We start from the raw sequence: 21,009 nt of genomic DNA on the forward strand, positions 1-21,009 counted from the left end.
ATTCAGATATTTCAATGAGGTATGAAAACAAAGAATGCACTTCAAATCCGTTAGAGTGGTTTTGCGGATGGGGGCAGTGGAGGTGAGATATGGGGACCAGATGGAGCAAATAGAGCTAGATGTGGTGACACACTCCTGTGGTCCCAGCAGCTTGAGAGGCTGAGGTGGGAGGATGACTTGATCTCACAAGTTTGAGATCAACCTGGGCATCGTGGTGAGACCCTATCTTAAATTTTAAAATAGTAATAATAAGAGAATAAAGGAAGCTGGGGTGAGTCTTTGCACAAACCAGTGATACTGTGCCATGAACTTGGGGTATGATCGACTCAGCCTTCTTGTGAATACTTCTTCCCATAATCTCTCCCTCAGAAAGGTTGAGTCCAGCCTCCTTGCGATCTCCTTCTCCCATCCCAATCCTCTGGTCCATAAGATCTTACCTGGTGTCTTCTAGGTACAAAGAGCATCTGCCCTCCAGGTATTTCACTGTGCACAGAAGGCTGAAGTTCCCTAGATCCCTGAACAGCCAGCGCTGGGTGTTTGTGGGAGAGGGCCTGGACTTCAGGAAAGGCTGTCAGCCTTGTGGAGGTCTAATCGCTCAGGGCCCCAAGGAGAGCTTTCTGCCCATGATTCATCATGGAGTCCCTCCACCACCTTCCAAGAAGAGATCGAATGAGCTGCCCAAGGAAGCATCCCTGCTCTCCAGGCTCTCATGGGCCCAACAGGCTCGGAAGGCTTTTGTGGAGGATGTGGAAGCCCGCTTGGCTGTGCATCCCCTGGCTCTCCATCCCCACCTGGAAGAAGCCATGCCTGCCCAGGTGATCTATCCCAGGGCTTGTGGGATGGGTTGCATGGGGACCTTGCAGAAAATTTTCTGGAGATGCCCAGAGACTCTCCTTGAGGAGGGGACTCATTTATAAGAAGAAAAGAATGCCCCCAGGGTGACATTCTCATGGGGTTCAGAGAAGCCTTCCTTTCTCTGACCCCAAGAAACACAGACAGCACCAACACTTATCTTCTCCCTTCACCCCTATGAATCCGTTTGACTTGCAAAGGTACAGCAAACCAGGACATTCTGACTTTCCCCCTCAATCTACTTTGCTTTGTGACTTTTGGGGAGAAGGAGAAATGGAGGGAATTGTTCAATCTTACTTCTGACCCATTAGCTTGGAGCTAGGAGGTGTCCTAAAGTACTTACAGGCAGCTGGATACCACACATATAACCTGAAAGGTCAGGGGGAAAATCTACCAGATCCTCAAAGCCAAGGCTGGGCAGTAGCTCTGTCATGTCCCCAGTGTCTTGACTTCTGATGTTCTGCTCCATACTCCTTAGCCTATGTCTCTTGTCCTTATATCTAAGAATGGCATTAAGTCTGTCTTTCATAAGCAAAGGAGGAAGGGGCAAAGGTTAAAGGTACATGCCGGCTTACTCTGCCTCGTAATGATGCAAATAATAGCTTTCCCAGGAAACATCACTTCTGGCTCCTAGGGTGTCTAGAAATTGAGTTTCTTAGTTGAGCACTGCAGCCTTGAACGAAACCCAGGTTCTGTTAGATTTGAGGAGAAAGGGCAGAATGGGTAGGGCAGGGCACTAGCAGTGCCAGCTCCCTCACGCCTACCCTAACAGCCTTTTCATGGTTCATAGAGGTAAATCCAATCATGTCACTCCCCTGCTCAAAAAAAAAAAAAAAAAAAACCTTTGGTAAAGCCAAAGTCCTTCCCTGGTCTGAGAGGCCCTGAGAGCTCCTGCTCTGCTCCCTCTCCACCTTCACGGCCTGCTCCTCTGCACTCACTCCATTCCAGCCACTCTGCCCTCCTGGCTGTTCTGAGAAACTTATAAGCATGTCTGGTCCCTGTTATTGTGCCTGGAACACTTGTCCCTAGATGACTGCCTGGCTCTCTCCTTTGGCTCTTTGCTCAAATGTCCCCTTGTTGTTGAGGCCTGCACACAATAGCCCTTCCCTTCTACCCTCACCCTTTGTCCCTCCGCAGGCTCTAGGTGTCATCATAGGTTTTGTCACCACTGGCTTCTCACTGTGAGCTCAGGGACTTGACCTTTCATTGTGTATTACCAATACTTGGCCTATGGTAGATGCTCAATAAATATTTTTAATGAGTAAGGGACTAGTGGCAGAGAAGTCCATTAAGAGAACAGCTGGAATTGCTGATCCATTCATTTCCACCTGGGGCTTTTCTTCACTGCCTCCTGTAGGCCCAAGATTCTGAATCCATGACAGAGAGATTGTTTGCACACACCTCACATGGCACAGGGACATGGCATGGGATTATGGCTCTTATTTCCATGTCTGACCTCCCCAACTAAATATTTTGGCTTTTTTTTTTGAGGAACTTCTTTTTATGGTGCTAAGATGGCTACCAGCAGCTCCAGATTTAAATTCTACCCACCACAATCCCAGCAAAATCCTATGCATCCCACTTAATTGATAAGCCCATTCCTAAACCAGTTGCTGAGTTTCTGATTGACCTGACCTGCCTATAGAGTCAGGATGTGGTTAGGCTGATTCAGACCATATGGGTTGAGATGGAGGGAGAGGTGATTCTCCAAAAAACAAGCCAGATACTGTTATTCATGGGAGGAAGGATATAGGTTGGGCAGGCAAAAACCTCAGAAATTCTCTGGAGACACTTTAACCTATGGGACCTTTGGGGATGGGGTAGACCCAGCGGCATATTCCATCTAGAGGAAATGGGACTGCTATAGTATAAAGGCTGTACACCTACTGTCGAGGTGATGAGAGATTTGTCCACAGCATCCCACAAAGTACTTGGCACAGAACTCAATGGATGGCATTGGTTGACTGAAAAGGGCAAACAAAGGGGCCAGTAGGTCAGCTTTGCTTTAGAACAGGGGCCCCCTTGCCAGCACCTTTTTCTTTCTTGCTAAGGCTTTTTTTGTTTGTAGCTCTTATTACAGGTGCTGGAAGTGCTTGACCCTGAGAGGAAGCTGGAGGATACTTGGGCTTATTGTCAGGACACCAAGAAAGGAACAAAGGAGCCTGCAAAGCTTTTTAAAAAAAGTTCTACCCAAGTGTGCCTGGAACTGTGAGTGTTCTTCTTCACCCTTCGCTCGTGGTTGTCACCTGACAAAACATTGTAGAAATTACCTTCTCGAAGTTTTTCATCTTTAAAATAACCTTGAAGAAGCAAAATAACTAAGCTCTTAAGGAGGAAGGAAAAGTGTCCAGGGTCCTGCTCTGAACAGTGCTGATTTCTTAAATAAATATGATTTATTTAGCACTGGTGCAAACATGGGTGTCCACATGACTCTGTTCAACAAGAGAACAGCAAAAAGCCTGACTAATTGGTATATAATGGTTCTTGAATTATCTATGGCAGAAGCCCTTTTACTCAACATTACTGAGGCCAGTAGATTGTTGGATAATCAAAATCATTAATAATTCAAGGAAGTGTAAAGGATGATTCATAAGTACTTGAAATATTTTATTTTCTCCTAAGGCATAGGAGCATTTACTTGCTAATCTTAATATAAAGCCTTTTGGCAAAGTATTCTGCTTGAAATTTCCACTCATTTTTCTTGCATAAGCTGCACATTGAAATTTTCCAAAGACTTACACTTAGTAGAAACATCTCTATTTTGTATCACATTCTTGTTTCCCCAATTCACCTAATATTTAATTAAATAATGTAAATACCATGATAAGTATAGTTGACATAAATGAATTTGGGATACATATTTGACTTTTAAAACCCAATGAGCTCACTGGGATGTGTTGTAGATGGGGGAGAACTATCTAGCAGCCTAGCCACAGAACCCATAATGTTTACAGCTTTGGAGACCCTGGTTAGTGTGCTCAGTAGTGGCCTGAAGAGCTCTGTCAGGCACACAAGTTACCTACATGGAGGTGGATTAAGAGAGAATCCCATGTATTGAATCATAATGTTTGTTGACCTAAAGTGATAGGTGTTCTACTGTAGTGACATTTTTGGCCCTTCAGTCTACTCCTTGATGAATTTTGGGAGAACAACTGGGCATGCTCACCTCAGTTTTCCCCCTCTTCCACTTGGGAGCAAGAAGGCCCATGTGAAGCACAGGTTCTTGTTCCTCCACTCCAGAGGGGAAGTTGACTCTCATCCGGCTCTGCGGGGAACTGTGTGGGAGAGTCCACCAATATCTGAATTTCAGTTAGCAAGCCTTCTTGGATCTAAAGCCATCATCCAACATGGCTGCTATTAGTAATAAAGGTGATATTTTTACTTTTATCTTTGGTCTTTGCATTATTTTTCAAATTGCTCAGAACCTGAGTATAGAAGGGAGAGGAGTACTACATGTAAAGATCTATGATAAAATAAGAAATATACATATAGGATCTGCCTTTCACTTTGGGCAGTTTCCTTGTTGAATCCTGCAAAAAATCGCTTGGCAAGAAATTACAAATGAATGGATTATCTACTTGAAAGAGGAGAAGGTAAAATATAGAGGACATGAATAATATTACAATGTTAAGAAATTACCATATCACAGCATAAGTGCATAACTACATAATGGTGAATTTTTTTCTGTAAGCAGATGATCCATTTCCTTTAGATAATATAAAAATTGAACATAAACATTTTGGCTGAAAACAGAAATGTATTATGTCACAGCTCTGGAGGCCAGACATCTGAAATAAGAATCACTGTGCCGAAATAAAAAATGAGCAGGGTCATGATCCCTCCAGGGCTCCAGGGGATCCCTTACCTCCTCCAGCTTCTGGTGGCTGCTGGGATTCCTTGACTTTGGCCACATCATTCAAGACCAGCAGCTTCAAGTCTGTCTGCTGTGTCTTCACATTGCCTTCTCCTCTGTGTGTGTCCAGTCTTCCTCTGACCCTCTTACAAGGACACTTGTAGTGGCATTTAAGGCCCACCCAGATAATCCAGGATAATCTCCCCATCTCAAATGCTTTAACTGAATCATACCTGCAAAGACTTTTTCCAAATAAAGTTACACGAGTCCCAAGGATTAGCACCTTCTCTCTTTGGAGGCCATTATCAGCCTGCCACAGCATGAGGTGATATCTCCCATCTTGAAGATAACTGCCCTTGACCAGAACCAGACAAACACACTTCCCCTTTTTTCCTCTCTCTTGAAATCACAGCAATCAGGCTTTTATCTCTAGCACTCACTCCTCTGGACTTGCTTAGTTAAGGTCACCATTGACCTCTATGTTACTAGACCCATCTTCAACATCAACACCCTTGATGTATCAACAGCCATTGACACAGTTAATGACATCATCTTTCTCATAAGACTTTCTTCATTTGGCTTCTGGAATACTCTTTTCTTGGTGTTTCTTCCACCTCATAGTCCTCTCTTTGGTCTTCTTTACCTTTTCCCTCTTCATTTCCTTTAAAGCCAGAAGTGCTTCGGTCTCTGACATCTTCTGTTCTGTATACTCACACCCAAGTGACCTTGTCCAGTCCCTCTATTTATAGATAATTCAGTATTTTCCCTCGGGTGTATAATTGGCAGTTCAAACTGGACAAGTCTGAAACTGAACTCTAGATTTCTCCCTGAAACCTGTTCCTCCTCCTGTCTTCTTCAGCTCAATAAATAAATATTTATTGAGGGTTCCATTTAATGGGGTTCCATTCTTCCCATTGTTTCTAGAACAACAGATGCAATCTGCCAACAAATCTTAATGACTTTATTTTTGAGATCCAAAGTCTCACCTCTCTACTACTTCTAGTTCATTCTAAGATACTATCATCTCTTGCCTGGATTATTGCAGTAGTTTATCAGTTGGTCTTATGCCCTCCACCCTTGCTCCCCTTTCAAATCTGTTTGTCACATAATAGCTAAAATGATCCTTTAAGTTGGGTAGTGCCATTCCTTCGCTTAGAATTCTCCAGTTGCATACTTACTCAGGGCAAAACCCAAACACAGTGGCCTTTAAGGTCCCATATGATCAGGCCTCTGTTAACTCCCAGGCCTCCTCCTCTTCTACTCTAATCCTTAACCACTCCTCTCCAGCTATACTGGTCTCTGCTGTTCCTGAACATTCTCATCACACCCCCACCTCAGGGTCCATGCACAGGCCTGTCTTTTCTGCCTGATGTTCTTATGATTCCATATTTCATGGTTTGACCTTTCTTATTTTGGGTCTCTGCTCAGCTATCACTGTAGTAGAGAGACTTTGTGTTGAAATGCCATCTGCCACCCCTCTCCATCCCTTTTGCCCCATTTTATTTTTTCTTTATATCACTTGTAATCACTTATAAAGACATATGTTTATGTATTTTCTATTTTTGCCTCTTACTCAATCATAAGCTTTTTGAGGACAGGGACCTGACTTTTATTTATAGCTAATTCCTGACATCTAATGACAACCTGACACATATTTGGCACTTAATAAGTATTCCTTAAATATAGCAAAGGATAATTAATGCCTCATATAGTAACTATTTGGTGATCTCATTATCTTTAGTCCCAAGAAGACTCCTATGTCACACTCAGGCCAGTGGCTTTATGAAGAAAAGCCAAGTAAAACGGATGTGCTCCATGGAGATGGTCCTCTTCTGCATGAAAATGTACGCAGAGAAGTTAGTGACTTCTGCAAGTGGGCTACCACTCTTGTAAGTTAGCAGGAATACTTAAACCTACTTGAAAAAGTCAATCTCAAAGTTGCTTTCATTCAAAAACACTGTTTGAATAAAATATAAATCAAATCATCCAAGTCATAAAGGAATAAGTATTTTCTGTCATTTGTAATAGAAATACTTCTGGTAGGTGAAATTTCTGGAGTTTGCAAGCTTGCAGCTAATTTAAACATTTATGTTTATATCTCACATCATTGATATGAAATTTTTTTTATTTTCCATTTCAATGTCAGGAACTTCTTTTCTCTCCTTTATTCCTTCTCCAATCCATGCCTCTGAGTTATATTTATTTCTAAGTACTTGGGCAGCTGTGCTTGACTGTAAACTTTACAAAATGTTTTCAGACAGGAAGAGACTTTTGACTCAGTTATCAAGGACTTTCCTTGCCCTTCTTCAAGAATCTATTAGGGAGCGGGACAGGAGGGAAAAGGGGTAATCATGAACTGAAATCAATTTCCATGCATGTCTGAGTTTGTTGGAATAAACCCAACTATATGTAACCATGTAGATCTAACTTTAAAAAAAGAACTTAGTAAGTTACTTATTTCTCTTTCTGAGTCTCTGTAGATATTTAATTGTTTATTTTTTTTAATTGATTGTTCAAAACATTACAGAGCTCATGATATATCATCTTTCATACATTTGACTCGATTGGGTTGTAGATATTTACTTTACTGATGCTTTCCATGGATTTAAGGCCTTCTAGTATTTATTACCAACCCTGCCCACCATGTTTTGAGTGTATTAGTTGGTTTTAGTTAATGTATTTATTTATCACAGTTTCCTTCGCTAGTGACTACCCTCCAGACCCCAGTATAATTCTGACTGGTTTAAAAGAGAAAAGGGAATTTAACCAGAGGCATTAGGAGGTTGGGCCACAGCTGGATGCAGGTGCTGGAAAGTTTTTAGAGGCTGTCCCTATCTTTCCTGCACCTCTGTCTTACTTCATTTGCAAGCAGTCTTTCCCCAAGAGATGCCAAAAACAATCATTAAAATTTCCAAGCTTATGTTCAACCAGTGAACAACTAAGTGGGAAGAAAGTAATCTCTTTTCTTTTTTAAAAGTATTTATTTTATTTCTTAGTTTTAGGTGGACACAATTCAAACCCAGTGCCTCATGCATACTAGGCGAGCACTCCACCACTGAGCCACAACCCCAGCCCATAACCTCTTTTCAATAGGGAAAAGTTCAGGGCTGAAACTAACTTGGGTCATATGCCTGTGCCTGAATTAACTATTCTGATTAAGAAGATGGAGAATATTCATTGTCTAGGTCAGGTCACATGTCTAACCCTGAGGCCATGAAGCGAGGGTGTCCATCTCAGCTATGACAGATGGAAAGGGAGGGAGGGACGACCCATCACACGACTAAACTGGTCAGCATCATTCCAAGTGAATTTGGGGACTAAATAAAGGCAGAGACACAGAAAGTATCTTTTCTTGGGGTTCAGTGACCACTCTTCAGCCGCAGCTCCCACAAGGGGGGCAAGGCAGGCAAGAAAGAGAGCGAGGAGCACGTGCTGAACCCTTTTATTGGAGAAGCCATTCAAATGAAGCAAGGAGTCAGGTTTAGGGGGGTTGAGTCTAGCTTCCTGAGGTCTTGCTGTCAGTAGGTTGACTGACATCTAGGAAGGCCACACCCATCTCAGGTACTGTGTGAGGATCATAGGCAGAGTGAGTAAAAAGACAGGACCCTGCCCACCCAAACAGAGGGGCAACATTGGTTCAGTCCACCCTGTACGCTCAATGCTCAGAGTTCAAGCACACACAGCCCATGGCTGGCTTGCCACATCTCCATACTCTTATCGCTCAAAGCTAGGGGGCGCTGGATTCCCATGTGGTCGCTCCCAACAGTGGAAAGCTCCCTAGCAGGTGATTGGAATAAAGGTGCTAGAGAAGATAAATGATGTCCACTTTATATCTGGTGCCTCCACTACTGCTTCTTCATAATCTGGCTAGTTCCCAGCACTTCAGCCTCTCCTGTCCTTCCACTGGAGATAACTCCTTTAGGCAGGTAATTTGAAGAACCTTAGATTGGTAGTCAGTTGATCAGATAAACAGCCTTCTTTGTGTTCCTTTATGACCAAGACCCCATCTTCACCTAAATTCTACAACTTAGGTCCTTATCAAATCACCCTGTGGTATTTTCTTCGCAACTAACTCAAACTTTTTCCTTTTATGCTATTTGTTTTTCATCTCATTGATTCTGCTTGCTCTGATTCTGCTCCATTCTCATTTCTTCCTCATTCTGATTCCACTCATCTTTTATGCCCCGACTGTTTCTGGACTTCTCTTATGCACTCCACTCCACCTTCAGCTCCAGTTGTTAATATCCTCAATCTGTTTCCCAATTTTCTCCTCCAGAGTGGGATTCTGGTAGTCTAATTTATCTTTCAGCATTAACTGTATCATAGGTTAAGAGAGTACAGATTAGCTGTTCTTAATGTGCCCACCTCTCCTCCCTCCACCTACAGCTGAGTATGGCTGAAACATGGCTGACTAGAACTGCCTCTTTCCCCTGGGGCCACAAGGAAGGAGGATTTCCTTATAAGGGTTTGTGGACAAAACAAGCACTGCCACATCTAGATGCATCTGGAAAATCCCTCTAGATAAGTCACTGCTATGAAGTGTTGGAGAGTTTTGCTTTTGATCAAACAGACATTATTTCCCCCAGAGACTCACGCTTCCTGCAGGTCCTAAGTGGTCTCTTAATGTACTGACAAAGCCCTCCAGTCCCAAATACTTCTAGTCTGCAGTGAGTGATGACTGAGCATTTTTTTCCCCTCTCTTGGAACTTCCCCAGCAGTGGCCAGAAACCTCGCTTAGATGAAAGGAGAAAGCAAGGAGTATTGTATTGCTGCCCTCCATTCATGCTTGTGGTATTTTTCTAGGGAAGTTCAAACATTGATGAAGAGTTCATCTTGAAACAGTTTGACCTTGGCTATCAGAGCAAACCACCCTGTGATGTGCTCCGTGTGATGAGGCTAAACCAGGTTCCTTTGGAATTGAAGAAGAGAGTGGGGCCGAATAAGCTGCAGGAGGCAGATTTCTTCCAGAAGCGAGATCATGAGAGGACACAACGGAAACCACAGGTGATTGCAGAAAAAGAGTAGCCTGAAAATTTAAGAAAATAAGTTGTCTTAAAAGTTCTTGAATTCCTGTGATTCAGGGGAACTGGCTTTTTAAAGCAGAATTCTTAAGATATTTTCATGTTTAACAAATATTTGATAAATGGGTGAATATTTAATACATATAACAAAGTCAGTTATTCAAATAAGGCATGTCATTCAGAATTATTGTTCATATCGGAATAGTCATTTTCAGAGACAAAATTTTTAATGTGTTTTATACGTTGAAGTTCTAGTAACTAGCAGAAATATGCATGAATGTTTATTATTCATGAGAACTAGTAAAATTACTTGATTGACTCAATTTACGATTGTGAACTCTTGTTAATTTTATGCCCAAAGAATTCTTGAATTTTTACCAGCATCTTATAGACCACAAACCATCATTCTGACCACATGCTTTCCTAATCATTAGCAAATCACTCAAGTTCCTCACCTTTCAGTTGCTATGCAGTTGAAAAAATAAGGCAACAAAAGGAGAAATAGCATGCCATGCTGGGAAGGGAAGTACTCTGAGCTTTTAGAATACTTTTTAAATTTTTTTACCTAATGTGTCAGTACAAATATATATATCTCAATTTGTGCACATCAACAAGAGACTTAAGAGCCTAAATTGGGTGGGTACTGATGTGTTAGATTTTTGTTCCTGCGACAAAACACAGAAGAACCCCTTCAAGGAGAAGAGATTTATTTTGGCTCACAGTTTCGGAGGGTTGAGGTCAAGGTGGGCTGGCTCCATTGCTATGAACCTGCGGTGAGGCAGAACATCGTGTGGAGATGGCACAGTGGAGCAGAGTCACTTACCTCAAGCAGCCAGGAAGAGAAAAGATAGAGAAGAAGAGACTAAGAAAAATACTACCCTTCTAGGCCCTGCCCCCAGTGGCTTACTTTCTCCAGCCATCCCCTCCATCTACAATTATCCACCACCTTCCATTCATCCATTCAGCTATCAATGGATTAATCTGCAGTGATCAATGGATTTATCTGCTGATTGAGTCAGAGTTCCACCTGTGAACATTGCTGCATTGAAGATCAACACACGAGCCTTTCAGGAACATTCCAGCTCTAAACTATAAGGGGGAATCTTTTCCCTCAAAGTCTTAAAAACATCGGGGCTGGGGTTGTGGCTCAGGGGTACAGCACTCACTTAGCATGCTTAAGGCATTGAGTTTGATCCTCAGTACCACATAAAAATAAATTAGTTAAATAAAAGTATTGTGTCTATCTACAACTAAAAGTATTTTTTTTAAAAGTCTTAAAAAATCAACAGTTAACCAACAGCATAATATATTTTACCTGAAATGAGTTTATCTGCTCTCTTAATCTTTTGAATATATAATACAGTTTTAATGATTACTTTGATGTTCTTATATGCTAATTTTAACATCTGTGTATGTTCTGTGTCAGTTTCCATTAATTGACTTATGTCCTCATTGTGGCTTATGTTTTTCTGCATCTCTACATGTTTGGTTATCTTGCAGTAGATGCTAGGCATTGTGAATTTTACCTTACTGGGTGTTGGGTATTTTTGTATTTTTGTAAATATTTTTAAAGTTTATTATGGGATTTTTTGGAGGAATCCAATCCTTTGATCCTTTGGGAGCTTGCTTTTAAGATTTATTGGGACTGGATATGTAGCTCAGTGGTAGAGCTCTTGCTTAGCATGTGCAAAGCTTTGGGTTCCATCTCCAGCACCACCAATAAATAAATAAATAAATAAAATTTACCAGAGCAGTGTTCAATCTATGGCTAATTGTTCCCTACTACTGAGCAAGACCCTCAGGTGTATTCTTCCAAGTGTCCTGTGAATCATTAGGTTTTTCGTTAGTTTTTTTTAAAGGCACTGATCCTGCCTATGCAAATACGGGACACTGTGTTAGTTCTGTCTGTCTGTATCTTCCTCCTTTCTCTTACTCTGTGTGGTAAAATAAGTTTGCCTTGGTCTTCCTGAACTCTCAATTCAAAGAGGACAGTGGGTTGCTCCTCTCCTCTCTTTGTGTGACCTGCAAACCCTTTAAAGGCAACACACTGGTGGCAATTATGGAGCTTAGTTTGTTTGTTGCTTGTCTCTCAGGGACCACTGTCCTTCTGTTATCTGAGGTTCACTGTCATGCAAACCATTAGCCTGCTTCTTTCCCTCTTTCTCTCTCTCTCTCTCTCTCTCTCTCTCTGTGTGTGTGTGTGTGTGTGTGTGTGTGTGTGTGTGTGTCTTTGTTTTTAAGATGCTGTAAGTAGGAGGATAAACCCTATCCCTATTCTGGAAGTGGAAGTCCTCATCTTTATTTTTCTACTCCATGTAGTATTCTCAGGACTGCTATGATCTGCCCTTTGATATTCTTTGAAACTCTGAGCTTCCCACTGCCTTAACCTTCTCCTAGTATTCTCTATGTCTGAAGTTCCCCTTCAGATGCTCTATCTTCCTTTAGACACAGGATCTATGCTAATTTTTCAATGGATTATTGGCCATGGAGTGTTGTCTCCTGACATAAATTTATTTCTTACTTCTAATCTCTCGTAGAATTCTGTGCCTTTAATTTAACATTATTTTTCTTTGCCAGGTATATCAACTCATCCATTCCTTTATGTATTACTTAGTAAACATTTCTGAGAATCTGTGTGTCCAAAAGTGCTAGGAACAAATGACATAAAACTAGAGGACTGCTTGCTGCAGTTAGGAACTTACAGTCTAGTGGGGTCAACAGGTAAATGACTGACTATAACAAAATGTCATCTGTGTACAGAACATAGGAAGAAATAATCAATTCCACCAATCATGGGGTGAGGGCAGTTTCAGAGAAGAAATGATGTTTGTTCTGTGTCTCAAAAAAATCGCCGGTTAACCAACAATGTGATATATCCTGGAACTTAGGTTCTGCAGTGTGACAGTGGTGTAGATTCCATTCTTCTTCCTCTCCTTCCTCCTTTTCCCCTCTCTTCCCTTTCGGCCTTCCTTTAATTCAATGGTTCTAGGTTGAGGAAGACTTTGCTCCCTCCCCTCTCTTCCAAGGACTATTTGGAAATGTTTGGAGATGATATTTTTGGTTTTTGCAATCAGAGGGTGCTGCTGGCCTCTTGTGGGTATAGGCCAGGAATTCTGCTAAACATCCTTCAAACGTATAGGTCAGCCACACCCTACCCCATAAAGAATGATCTAATCCCAAATGTTAATAGTACTGAAGTTAAGAAACTTGACTTTAATTCAACAAATATTTATTGAGCATCTATTATTTCCTCTCAGTGTTATTCTAGCTGTCAGGAAGACATGGCAGGGAGCAATCTCCAAAGCTTACATTTTAGAGGGTGAGAAGAGAAACAATTTTCAAAGAAACATGGCATATCAAATAGTGATAAATGTCATTAAGAAAAATGAGGCAGGGAGAGAAGGCAAGGAGTGTTGTGAGGGGGTTGCCATTTTAAAATTGGATGGTCAGGGAAGATCCACTGGAAAGATGACATGAGTTGGTAAAGGAGTGAGCTGTGGGAGACTCTTAGGGAAGCACAATATAGCAGAAGGAACAATGAGTGGAAGGGCACTGATCCAGCAGTGTGTCAGGTATGCTCCAGAAACCTCAAGGAGGTCAGGATATTGTAATAGTGTGTCAAATCCAGCTCTCGGTGGGACTTCCCTCCTGTCCGCTTTGTCCGATTCTGTCTTAGACATGAATTGCTGGCTTAACTCTAGAATGCCCCACCCATTCCAACACACAGTTTAAATGTGAGAGGGGAGAGAGACTGCATCTGTGTGGCTTCATGTTTCTTTGCCCCTTCCAAGAATTAAACCCCCTTTTGTGATGGGCAGCATGTGGTAGGTGTTGCACCTGCACCATCTGGCAAGAGGTTCTCTTCACATTCCGCTGAGGGATGGCGGAAAGAAAGGTGTGAGTTTAATACAATATACTGCAGCACTTGTAAAGCCAGGCAGAGTGCAGGGCCTATAGCGAGTCTAATAACAATACTTATGACTGGGTGTTGTTCAAGATCATTACCCTTGGGCAAAATATGTTATTTTTACTTGATTCCTATCTACCTTACATATATTTTCTTTGTGATTGACTACTATTGTTATCTCCATTTCACTCATGAAGAATTTGACTGGCCCATGAATATGAGTCTACACATTTTGAATCTGCAAATACTTAGAGAAGACTGGATGTGAACTGTCCAAATTTAAAGACCATGTTCTTAGCTAATACATTATTTTCTCAATTGTGAACTTTCATATTTCTTTTGTAAAATTAAAACCTGTGAAGACCAACTATAAATTCAAAGTAATGATCCTGCTTTCATAAGCAGAACCTTAGATTTATTTCAATGACAAAACAAAAACAACAACTTTTGACACTGTGAATTATGTTATTTCCCTTAGAAACCTTATAAACCAAAGCCGGTGAAGATGAGGTATGGAGCATGGTATTTGAACACCAATTTATGGAAAAAGCAAAGAGCAGATGAACCTTTGGTTGATCCCAGAGTTTCATCTAAATCTCAGAATGAGAATTTTAAAAAGAAGCTACAGGACCAGGTATGTAGGTATGCTGAGACTTGATCCTCTGAGCTAAGGATGATCACAGGGTCTCTGGTGGAACACTGAGGTTCTGTAAAGTCCTATAGCTTGCATATTGAATTAATTCATCATTGAGAAAGGCTGGCAATACTGTGGGGAATGGGTGATAGGCAAGACCTGAACCCTCCTAGTTGGGTGGTAAACACAATGTCTCTAAAGATGGGACCACCACTCAGCTCACTCCTTCCATTTTGGAACAATTGATTCCATGAATAATTGTTCAAAGGGCAGTTGACATGGTAGGACCACCTCAGTCCTTAGAATCGATATGCTGTCTTGGAGGCTTCTGGGTTACTAAGGGGGATGCTTGCTTCCTATCAGTAATGGATGATTGTCCAAAAATACAAAATTGCAACTGGGAAAATTCTTTTATGCAATTTAGCAAAGCTACAAGTTCTGTCTGAGAGGAAAGGGACAAGGGTTAAGCACTAATATTGCAAAGCAACAAACACATACAACAAATAAACTCTGTGCCTGCCCAACTCTGTGTACAAGTATCTAATGAAGAAGATAGTCAACATTGTTCTGGATATTTGAAAATGTGGATGCAACACTTGCACAGGACTCTGATGAGAACGTTCGTGAACATATTCTCTTTTCAACAGACCCAAAACTTCTCCAAGATAACAGATTTGAAAACATTTGGGAAAAGCAAAATACTGTACATATTTGGTTTATCATTCATGAATAATCACTCATCAGTTTTCTCCTTTAGATCAGAAAACTAAGACAGGAACAATGGTCATTTTTATCTTTTTCATAAAAGATAATTCTTATTTTTAAGAGAGAGAGAGAAAAAGAGAGAAAGAATTTTTTAATATTTATTTTTTAGTTTTCGGTGGACTTAACATCTTTATTTTATTTTTATGTGGTGCTGAGGATAGAACCCAGTGCCCCATGCATGCCAGGTGAGCGCGCTACCACTTGAGCCACATCCCCAGCCTGATAATTCTTATTTTGTATGATGTGTAACACAATTTTATGAGCACAACATGCTTATGTGAGTTTCAAAATAATGTGAATAATGGTTAGCAAAACTTATCAGGGTATGGTTTTTGGAACTGCCTAAGTCTATGGGAGTTTAATATGTAACATAAAATTATTCTAGGCATATTTTTTAAAATAATGAAAAGTTCTCAATGAATTAAATATTTTAAAACACAGATAATTATGTACTTTTGATTTAAGGTGTCTAGAAATTTTCTTTTTAAAAATTTCTTAAATATTAATTCTTAAAGACTTAAAGAATTCTCTAAAACATATTTCATTTTGATGGCAAAAGCTAGAAAAGGTGTTTGCCAAAATGGTTACAGTCAGCTAATGAAAAAGGAACATCATTTAAATTTTGAGAATATGATTGATATAACTATTATAGTAAAAAATTGTTTATCAAGAAGTTTACATAAGGAGGATTCAAAACCATGGAATTGTTCTACAACTATTTTCATAAATCACACTTTTGCAATACCCCAAGGATGGTTTACCCCTACACTCTAAGTTGGTGCTATAGCCTTTTCAGGACATAGGTGCTATGGTGTACTGGCAGCTGGCAGTCACTAGAGTCACACAACTGTCTTGTAGAGACTCAAGAGTTTTGATCATCCTTGATTCACTGGGTTTGGAAGGTAAAATGCTCTTCTAGTATGGCATTGCAGTTGCATAAACTTATACATACAGTTTTAAAATTTTGAATAAATGAAAGGATGCTTGCATATTGAAAGGATGTTGAGGCTAGATCAAGTCTTCTTTTTATTGTCATGCCCTTTGGAGTTAATATCTATAAATTGTGGACATAATGTTAGTCTCAAATAGCTTAGGTTCCAGACATCTTTGGTCAATAATTGTCTTAATTGCTAAAATGTGTTGTTTATCCTTAATACAAGGGTGATATAAAGGATGAGGAAGAAAAGTTGCATGTCTTTGAAAGCCTTCATCTTCATCAACTCATGGACATTATTTATATACATAATGAGAAATAAGAAGGAGTGGTTTCAAATGAGGCACTTTATAAAGAGCTGCTGACCAGATTCTTTAAATGTCCTTTAAACTCCTCTTTTAGGAAGAGTTACTTGCAGACCTTCATGGAATAGATGCCTTTAAGGATTTCATCCTACGCAGGGGCTACAGGATGCCTAGGGTGAGTACATTGGGCAAAACCCTGCTGGGGGCTTCATAGCTCACAGTTGTTGGCAGGAAGGCATTATTACCCCAACAGAATCTTAGTGCTTCTACAGGCATCTTCCAAGACTCATGCTCTTGGAGGAAAGGTTATGCTTCTCTATAGACAGGGACCCAAAGACAGGAGGCAGCATTTTGCCCTTTTTATTTTGCCTTGGTTTCTGCTACTGTCAGAGGTGCCTTGTCTCTCTGCTGTCTCACTCACTTTCCATAGGTTTGGCCTGAGTGGGACTCAGGTGAAAGAGGTCTGTGTACTGGGCATATGCTTTGCAAATTCTGACTGTTACTTAAACACACTGAGTATTTTAGGATGTTTCTGAATCTTCTTTATTTCCAGGTCTAAGAATAAAGAGCTGTGGCTTAAGATAGAGTTGAGATCTGCTGTTTTGTCACTGTTCTGCAAGCTCTCCCTCGAGTGGAAAAGGACTAGGGCCAAAGATTACTTCTTGGGGCCTTTCAGAGTCTGATGCCTCTTTTCCCTTCCTTCTCTTCTGCCTTTTGGGTTCTGTTCCTTTAAATTGTAAAGCTGGATCCAGCCTCTTCCCATACTACACCCCTTAGAAGACACTGGGGAGGTCAGCAGAGAGGACAGTTCAGCAGGAGAGTCTGCAGTCTGGAGTTGGGTACCCAGACCACTCCTGTAACCACAGCAGATTTGGGACCAAAGTTGTAGCTAATAGTAAGTCATGCATTTGTCCTCTGTCTTTTATGGACATCCCTTAGGGTCATTAGGGGGCAGTGCAGCCAAGATGGTCAGGCATTCCTAGACATGGAAACTAGATTTTTTCCCCCCCCAAGGATGATAGAACCAACAATGGCTTATGCTTACTGACAAATAAGTGTACACATTGACCATGTTCACAGCCAAACTGGTTTCAGAGTTAAAGGAGACAAGTTAAGAGGTGGGCATGTGGGATTAGAAGACTCCATTATAGAATCGCAGTGGTCTCCTTTAGCTCTGAACATCAATACTAGGCCAGCAAGATATGCTTAATATATTTATACAAATAGTTTTATACTTATATATAGTGATGATAGCTGTACATCAGGTTCACATAAATATATCTCTACAGATTTATGTGTAGAATACATATTTTTATTTCTTATATTTTATATTTTCATAATTGAAGCATACATAATATACAGATATATAATTATGTGATAATATATATACATATATCCTTATTTATTCCCTCCCTCCCTCCCTCCCTCCCTCCCTTCTTCCTTCCTTCCTTCCTTTTGTTCTGGGAATGGAACCCTGGGGTGCTTTACCACTGAGTTATCCTATCCTTTCTCAGACTCCCAAGTCACTGGGATTACAGACATGCCCCACTGTGCCCAGCCCTAATTGGTTCTTTTTTTTTTTTTTTTTTTTTTTTTATGGACACAGTAGCTTTATTTTGTTTATTTAGTTTTTTATGTTGGTGCTGGGGATCAAACCCAGTGCCTCAAGCATGCTAGGTAAGCATTCTAACGCTGAGCTGCAACCCCAGCTCCCTAATTCGTTCTTAATGCTATAGTGTCTCATATTTCTTTCTTTTTTTTAAATATTTTTTTTTAGTTGTAGTTGGACACAATACCTTTATTTTATTTATTTTTATGTGGTGCTGAGGATAGAACCCAGCGTCTCACACGTGCTAGGTGAGGACTCTACTGCTGAGCCACAACCCCAGCCCCTGTCTCATATTTCTACCTTAACATTTTTAGTGACAAAACACTCTATTTTTTCCATTTTGGTTTGTTTCTTATTGGTTTAATCTGCTCTATAGATAAGCATGTAGATCAATTTTGGAAGCACGAAGGAAGCATGCCTGACATACTGGCTATATTCTTCAGCTGATTTAACTACAGAGGGACGATGCCTCTGGCTACAGCTGAGTTCTCCGAGAAGAGCTGTCACTCAAAGTCCTACAGTATTTTGTCCTTTTATTCTTGCATTCCATAGTCTCTTATCAAAAAGATTTTAACTAAAAGAAGGGATCTATTATAGCAATGAGATGCATATTCATACACACATTTATACATAAAGTATTATATATATATATATATATATATATATATATATATATATATTTTTTTTTTTTTTTTTGCTTAAATTTATATGTGAACATTCCTTCTCTTTTTTACCCATAATGTATGTTACACTGTGTAGGCGTATATTCACAAATGCTACTTGAGCATATGTATTTATATACTCATTCCAGTATCTGCTCCTAGAATATCTACCTTATGCATTGCCCACAACTTCATTTCCTCTACTACACAAATGGATCCCAGGCCTTTAACAGCAGAGATGAGTAGCATAAGACTGCTGAGCTGGGCTGGGTCAGGCTTGGGCATAGGACATGTGTGAATTCAATTGAAATATTTCTGATTCTGTGCGACCACCTTCTAAAGATCATTCTCTCATGGTCAGGTTATTAACATGTGATTTTGTGTAGTGTAAGGATATATGTCAGAGAGTGAGATTTTTAATTTGGATGTGATAGTGGTTTGTGGGGAGGACTGTACAGATTTTGTTGGCTAATCTAATGAAGCCTCTCTCTCTCTCTCTCTCTCTCTCTCTCGTTCTCTTTTAGTTCCTTGAGAAGATTTATATTGGGAAGAAAGATAAATGTGCATATAATAAGACTCCTATAAAACTTACTTGAGCATAGAAGAATCTTGGAAAGATAATTAGGCATATTTTATTGACTACATACTTGGCTATTGCTTTCCCATTTCAAACATTAAGTAAAATTTATGATAAGTGTCCTAAGTGTCTTACTGTGGATATACTACTGCAACTTGTCAACATCCATAAATGTAAGATCTAATGCTACAAATATTTCTCATTGTTACCTGCTTCATTTTAGTTGTAGTTGGACATAATACCTTAATGTTTTACATATTTTATCAAATCTGAAATCAATATTCACATGTATTCTTCTCACATTTTTATATCATTGTGAATATTACATAGGTAATATCAACTATTTGTAAAAATAAATGAAACAACAATAAAGGCAGAATTGCTTTATTGAATTTTTCCCAATTGTTATCCCTGGTTTTGAGTGAGTACCTCTTTTTCTTTTACTTTACAATATTATTTTTTTCACTTTGAATTAAGCTAGCTGAAGCATTTTCTTTTTTCTTTATTAGGCAGTTAATCTTGATGATAGTGTGTACCTATAATATAAGGTCATAGGTCAGAAAGTTTAATGAAAACTCAAGCTATCTACTTTAATTACTTAAAAAACTATTTTTATTAAAATATTACTACAAATGTTAGTAAAGTCAGAAAACATAGAATACTGGAAATATCAATAAGTCCTCAAGAGTCATCAAGGACCACTCTTTATCCATTGAAATGTATCCTTCTAGATCTTTCTTCATGAAACCCACTCAGGTCAATTTAATCAGAATGAATTTATTAAAAGAATATTGGCTCCTGCAGAGAATCTTTACAGTCAGAGGACCAGATTTGGGGGTCTACCCTGCCTGGAACAATACCCAAATCCATGCCTCAAATCTGAACTGGTGAAAACATCTTTGTTGATGTTCTGGACAGGTAATGTCAATCAGCATGGAGGGTGCCATCAGCAATAGATGCTGGATGCCACCACCAGAGTCACAGAGCCACACCTCTATACTTCCAAAAATCAGTACAGCATCAGGGTCACACCAACCTGTCCCAGTGTGTATTCTGCCCACTCCACCTCAGAGTCTCTATTGAGGTATTTGAAGGGTGGAACCCAGGTCCATACCTATTAGAGAGGCAGGCAGAGGAAGGCTGCATATGGCATTTTCAGATTCTGCAGTGTGAAGAGACACACCTTTCATTTTTTAATTTTTTTTTAATTTTTTTTTATTGGTTGTTCAAAACATTACAAAGCTCTTGACATATCATATTTCATACATTAGATTTAAGTGGGTTATGCACTCCCATTTTTATCCCAAATACAGATTGCAGAATCATATCACATCCACATTTTTACATAATGCCCTATTAGTAACTGTTGTATTCTGCTACCTTTCCTATCCTCTACTATCCCCCCTCCCCTCCCCTCCCATCTTCTCTCTCTATCCCATCTACTGTAGTTCATTTCTCTCCTTGTTTATTTTCCATTCCCCTCACAACCTCTTATTTGTGATTTTGTATAACAATGAGGGTCTCCCTCCATTTCCATGCAATTTCCCTTTTCTCTCCCTTTCCCTCCCACCTCATGTTTCTGTTTAATGTTAATCTTTTCCTCCTGCTCTTCCTTTTCTGCTCTAATTTTTCTTAATTTTTTAATTAAAAAGAGCAGAGGGATTGGGAATGTAGCTCAGTAAGAGAATATATGCTTAATATAAGGGTGAGGCCTTAGGTTCAATCCTTAGCATTGGTTGGGGGAAAAAGTATCACAAAGGACTTTCCTTGATTAACACAATCATCCCTTCTACAGAAGAAGGCACAATCATCTTCTCAAAAGTGGTTGGTTCAAAATGTTATTCATTACTGCATCTGCCCTTAAATATAAAATCTCTGGGTGAGGGCCTT

The 21,009-nt window shown here is 40.0% G+C and overlaps 1 protein-coding gene across 1 annotated transcript; it reads left to right on the plus strand.

Moving 5' to 3' along the window:
• Positions 1 to 557: 557 nt before the first annotated feature.
• On the plus strand, positions 558 to 19,338 carry Fam47e (family with sequence similarity 47 member E). Its single transcript, XM_076864768.2, has 7 exons — positions 558 to 815; positions 2,921 to 3,060; positions 6,447 to 6,594; positions 9,509 to 9,709; positions 14,112 to 14,267; positions 16,369 to 16,446; positions 19,067 to 19,338. Exons 1-7 carry the CDS (start codon positions 624 to 626, stop codon positions 19,136 to 19,138), a joined length of 987 nt encoding a protein of 328 aa, XP_076720883.2. The 5' UTR covers positions 558 to 623; the 3' UTR covers positions 19,139 to 19,338.
• Positions 19,339 to 21,009: the final 1,671 nt, after the last annotated feature.

The sequence above is a fragment of the Callospermophilus lateralis genome, chromosome 8 (genome assembly GCF_048772815.1).
Source record: "Callospermophilus lateralis isolate mCalLat2 chromosome 8, mCalLat2.hap1, whole genome shotgun sequence".
Lineage (NCBI taxonomy): Eukaryota > Metazoa > Chordata > Mammalia > Rodentia > Sciuridae > Callospermophilus > Callospermophilus lateralis.

Coding starts and splice junctions, on each gene's coding strand:
- Fam47e (XM_076864768.2), top strand. CDS start 624: ATGATTCATCATGGAGTCCCTCCACCACCTTCCAAGAAGAGATCGAAT. Junction 3,061..6,446: donor ACCCAAGTGTGCCTGGAACT/GTGAGTGTTCTT, acceptor CATTATCTTTAG/TCCCAAGAAGACTCCTATGT. Junction 14,268..16,368: donor AAAAGAAGCTACAGGACCAG/GTATGTAGGTAT, acceptor CTCCTCTTTTAG/GAAGAGTTACTTGCAGACCT.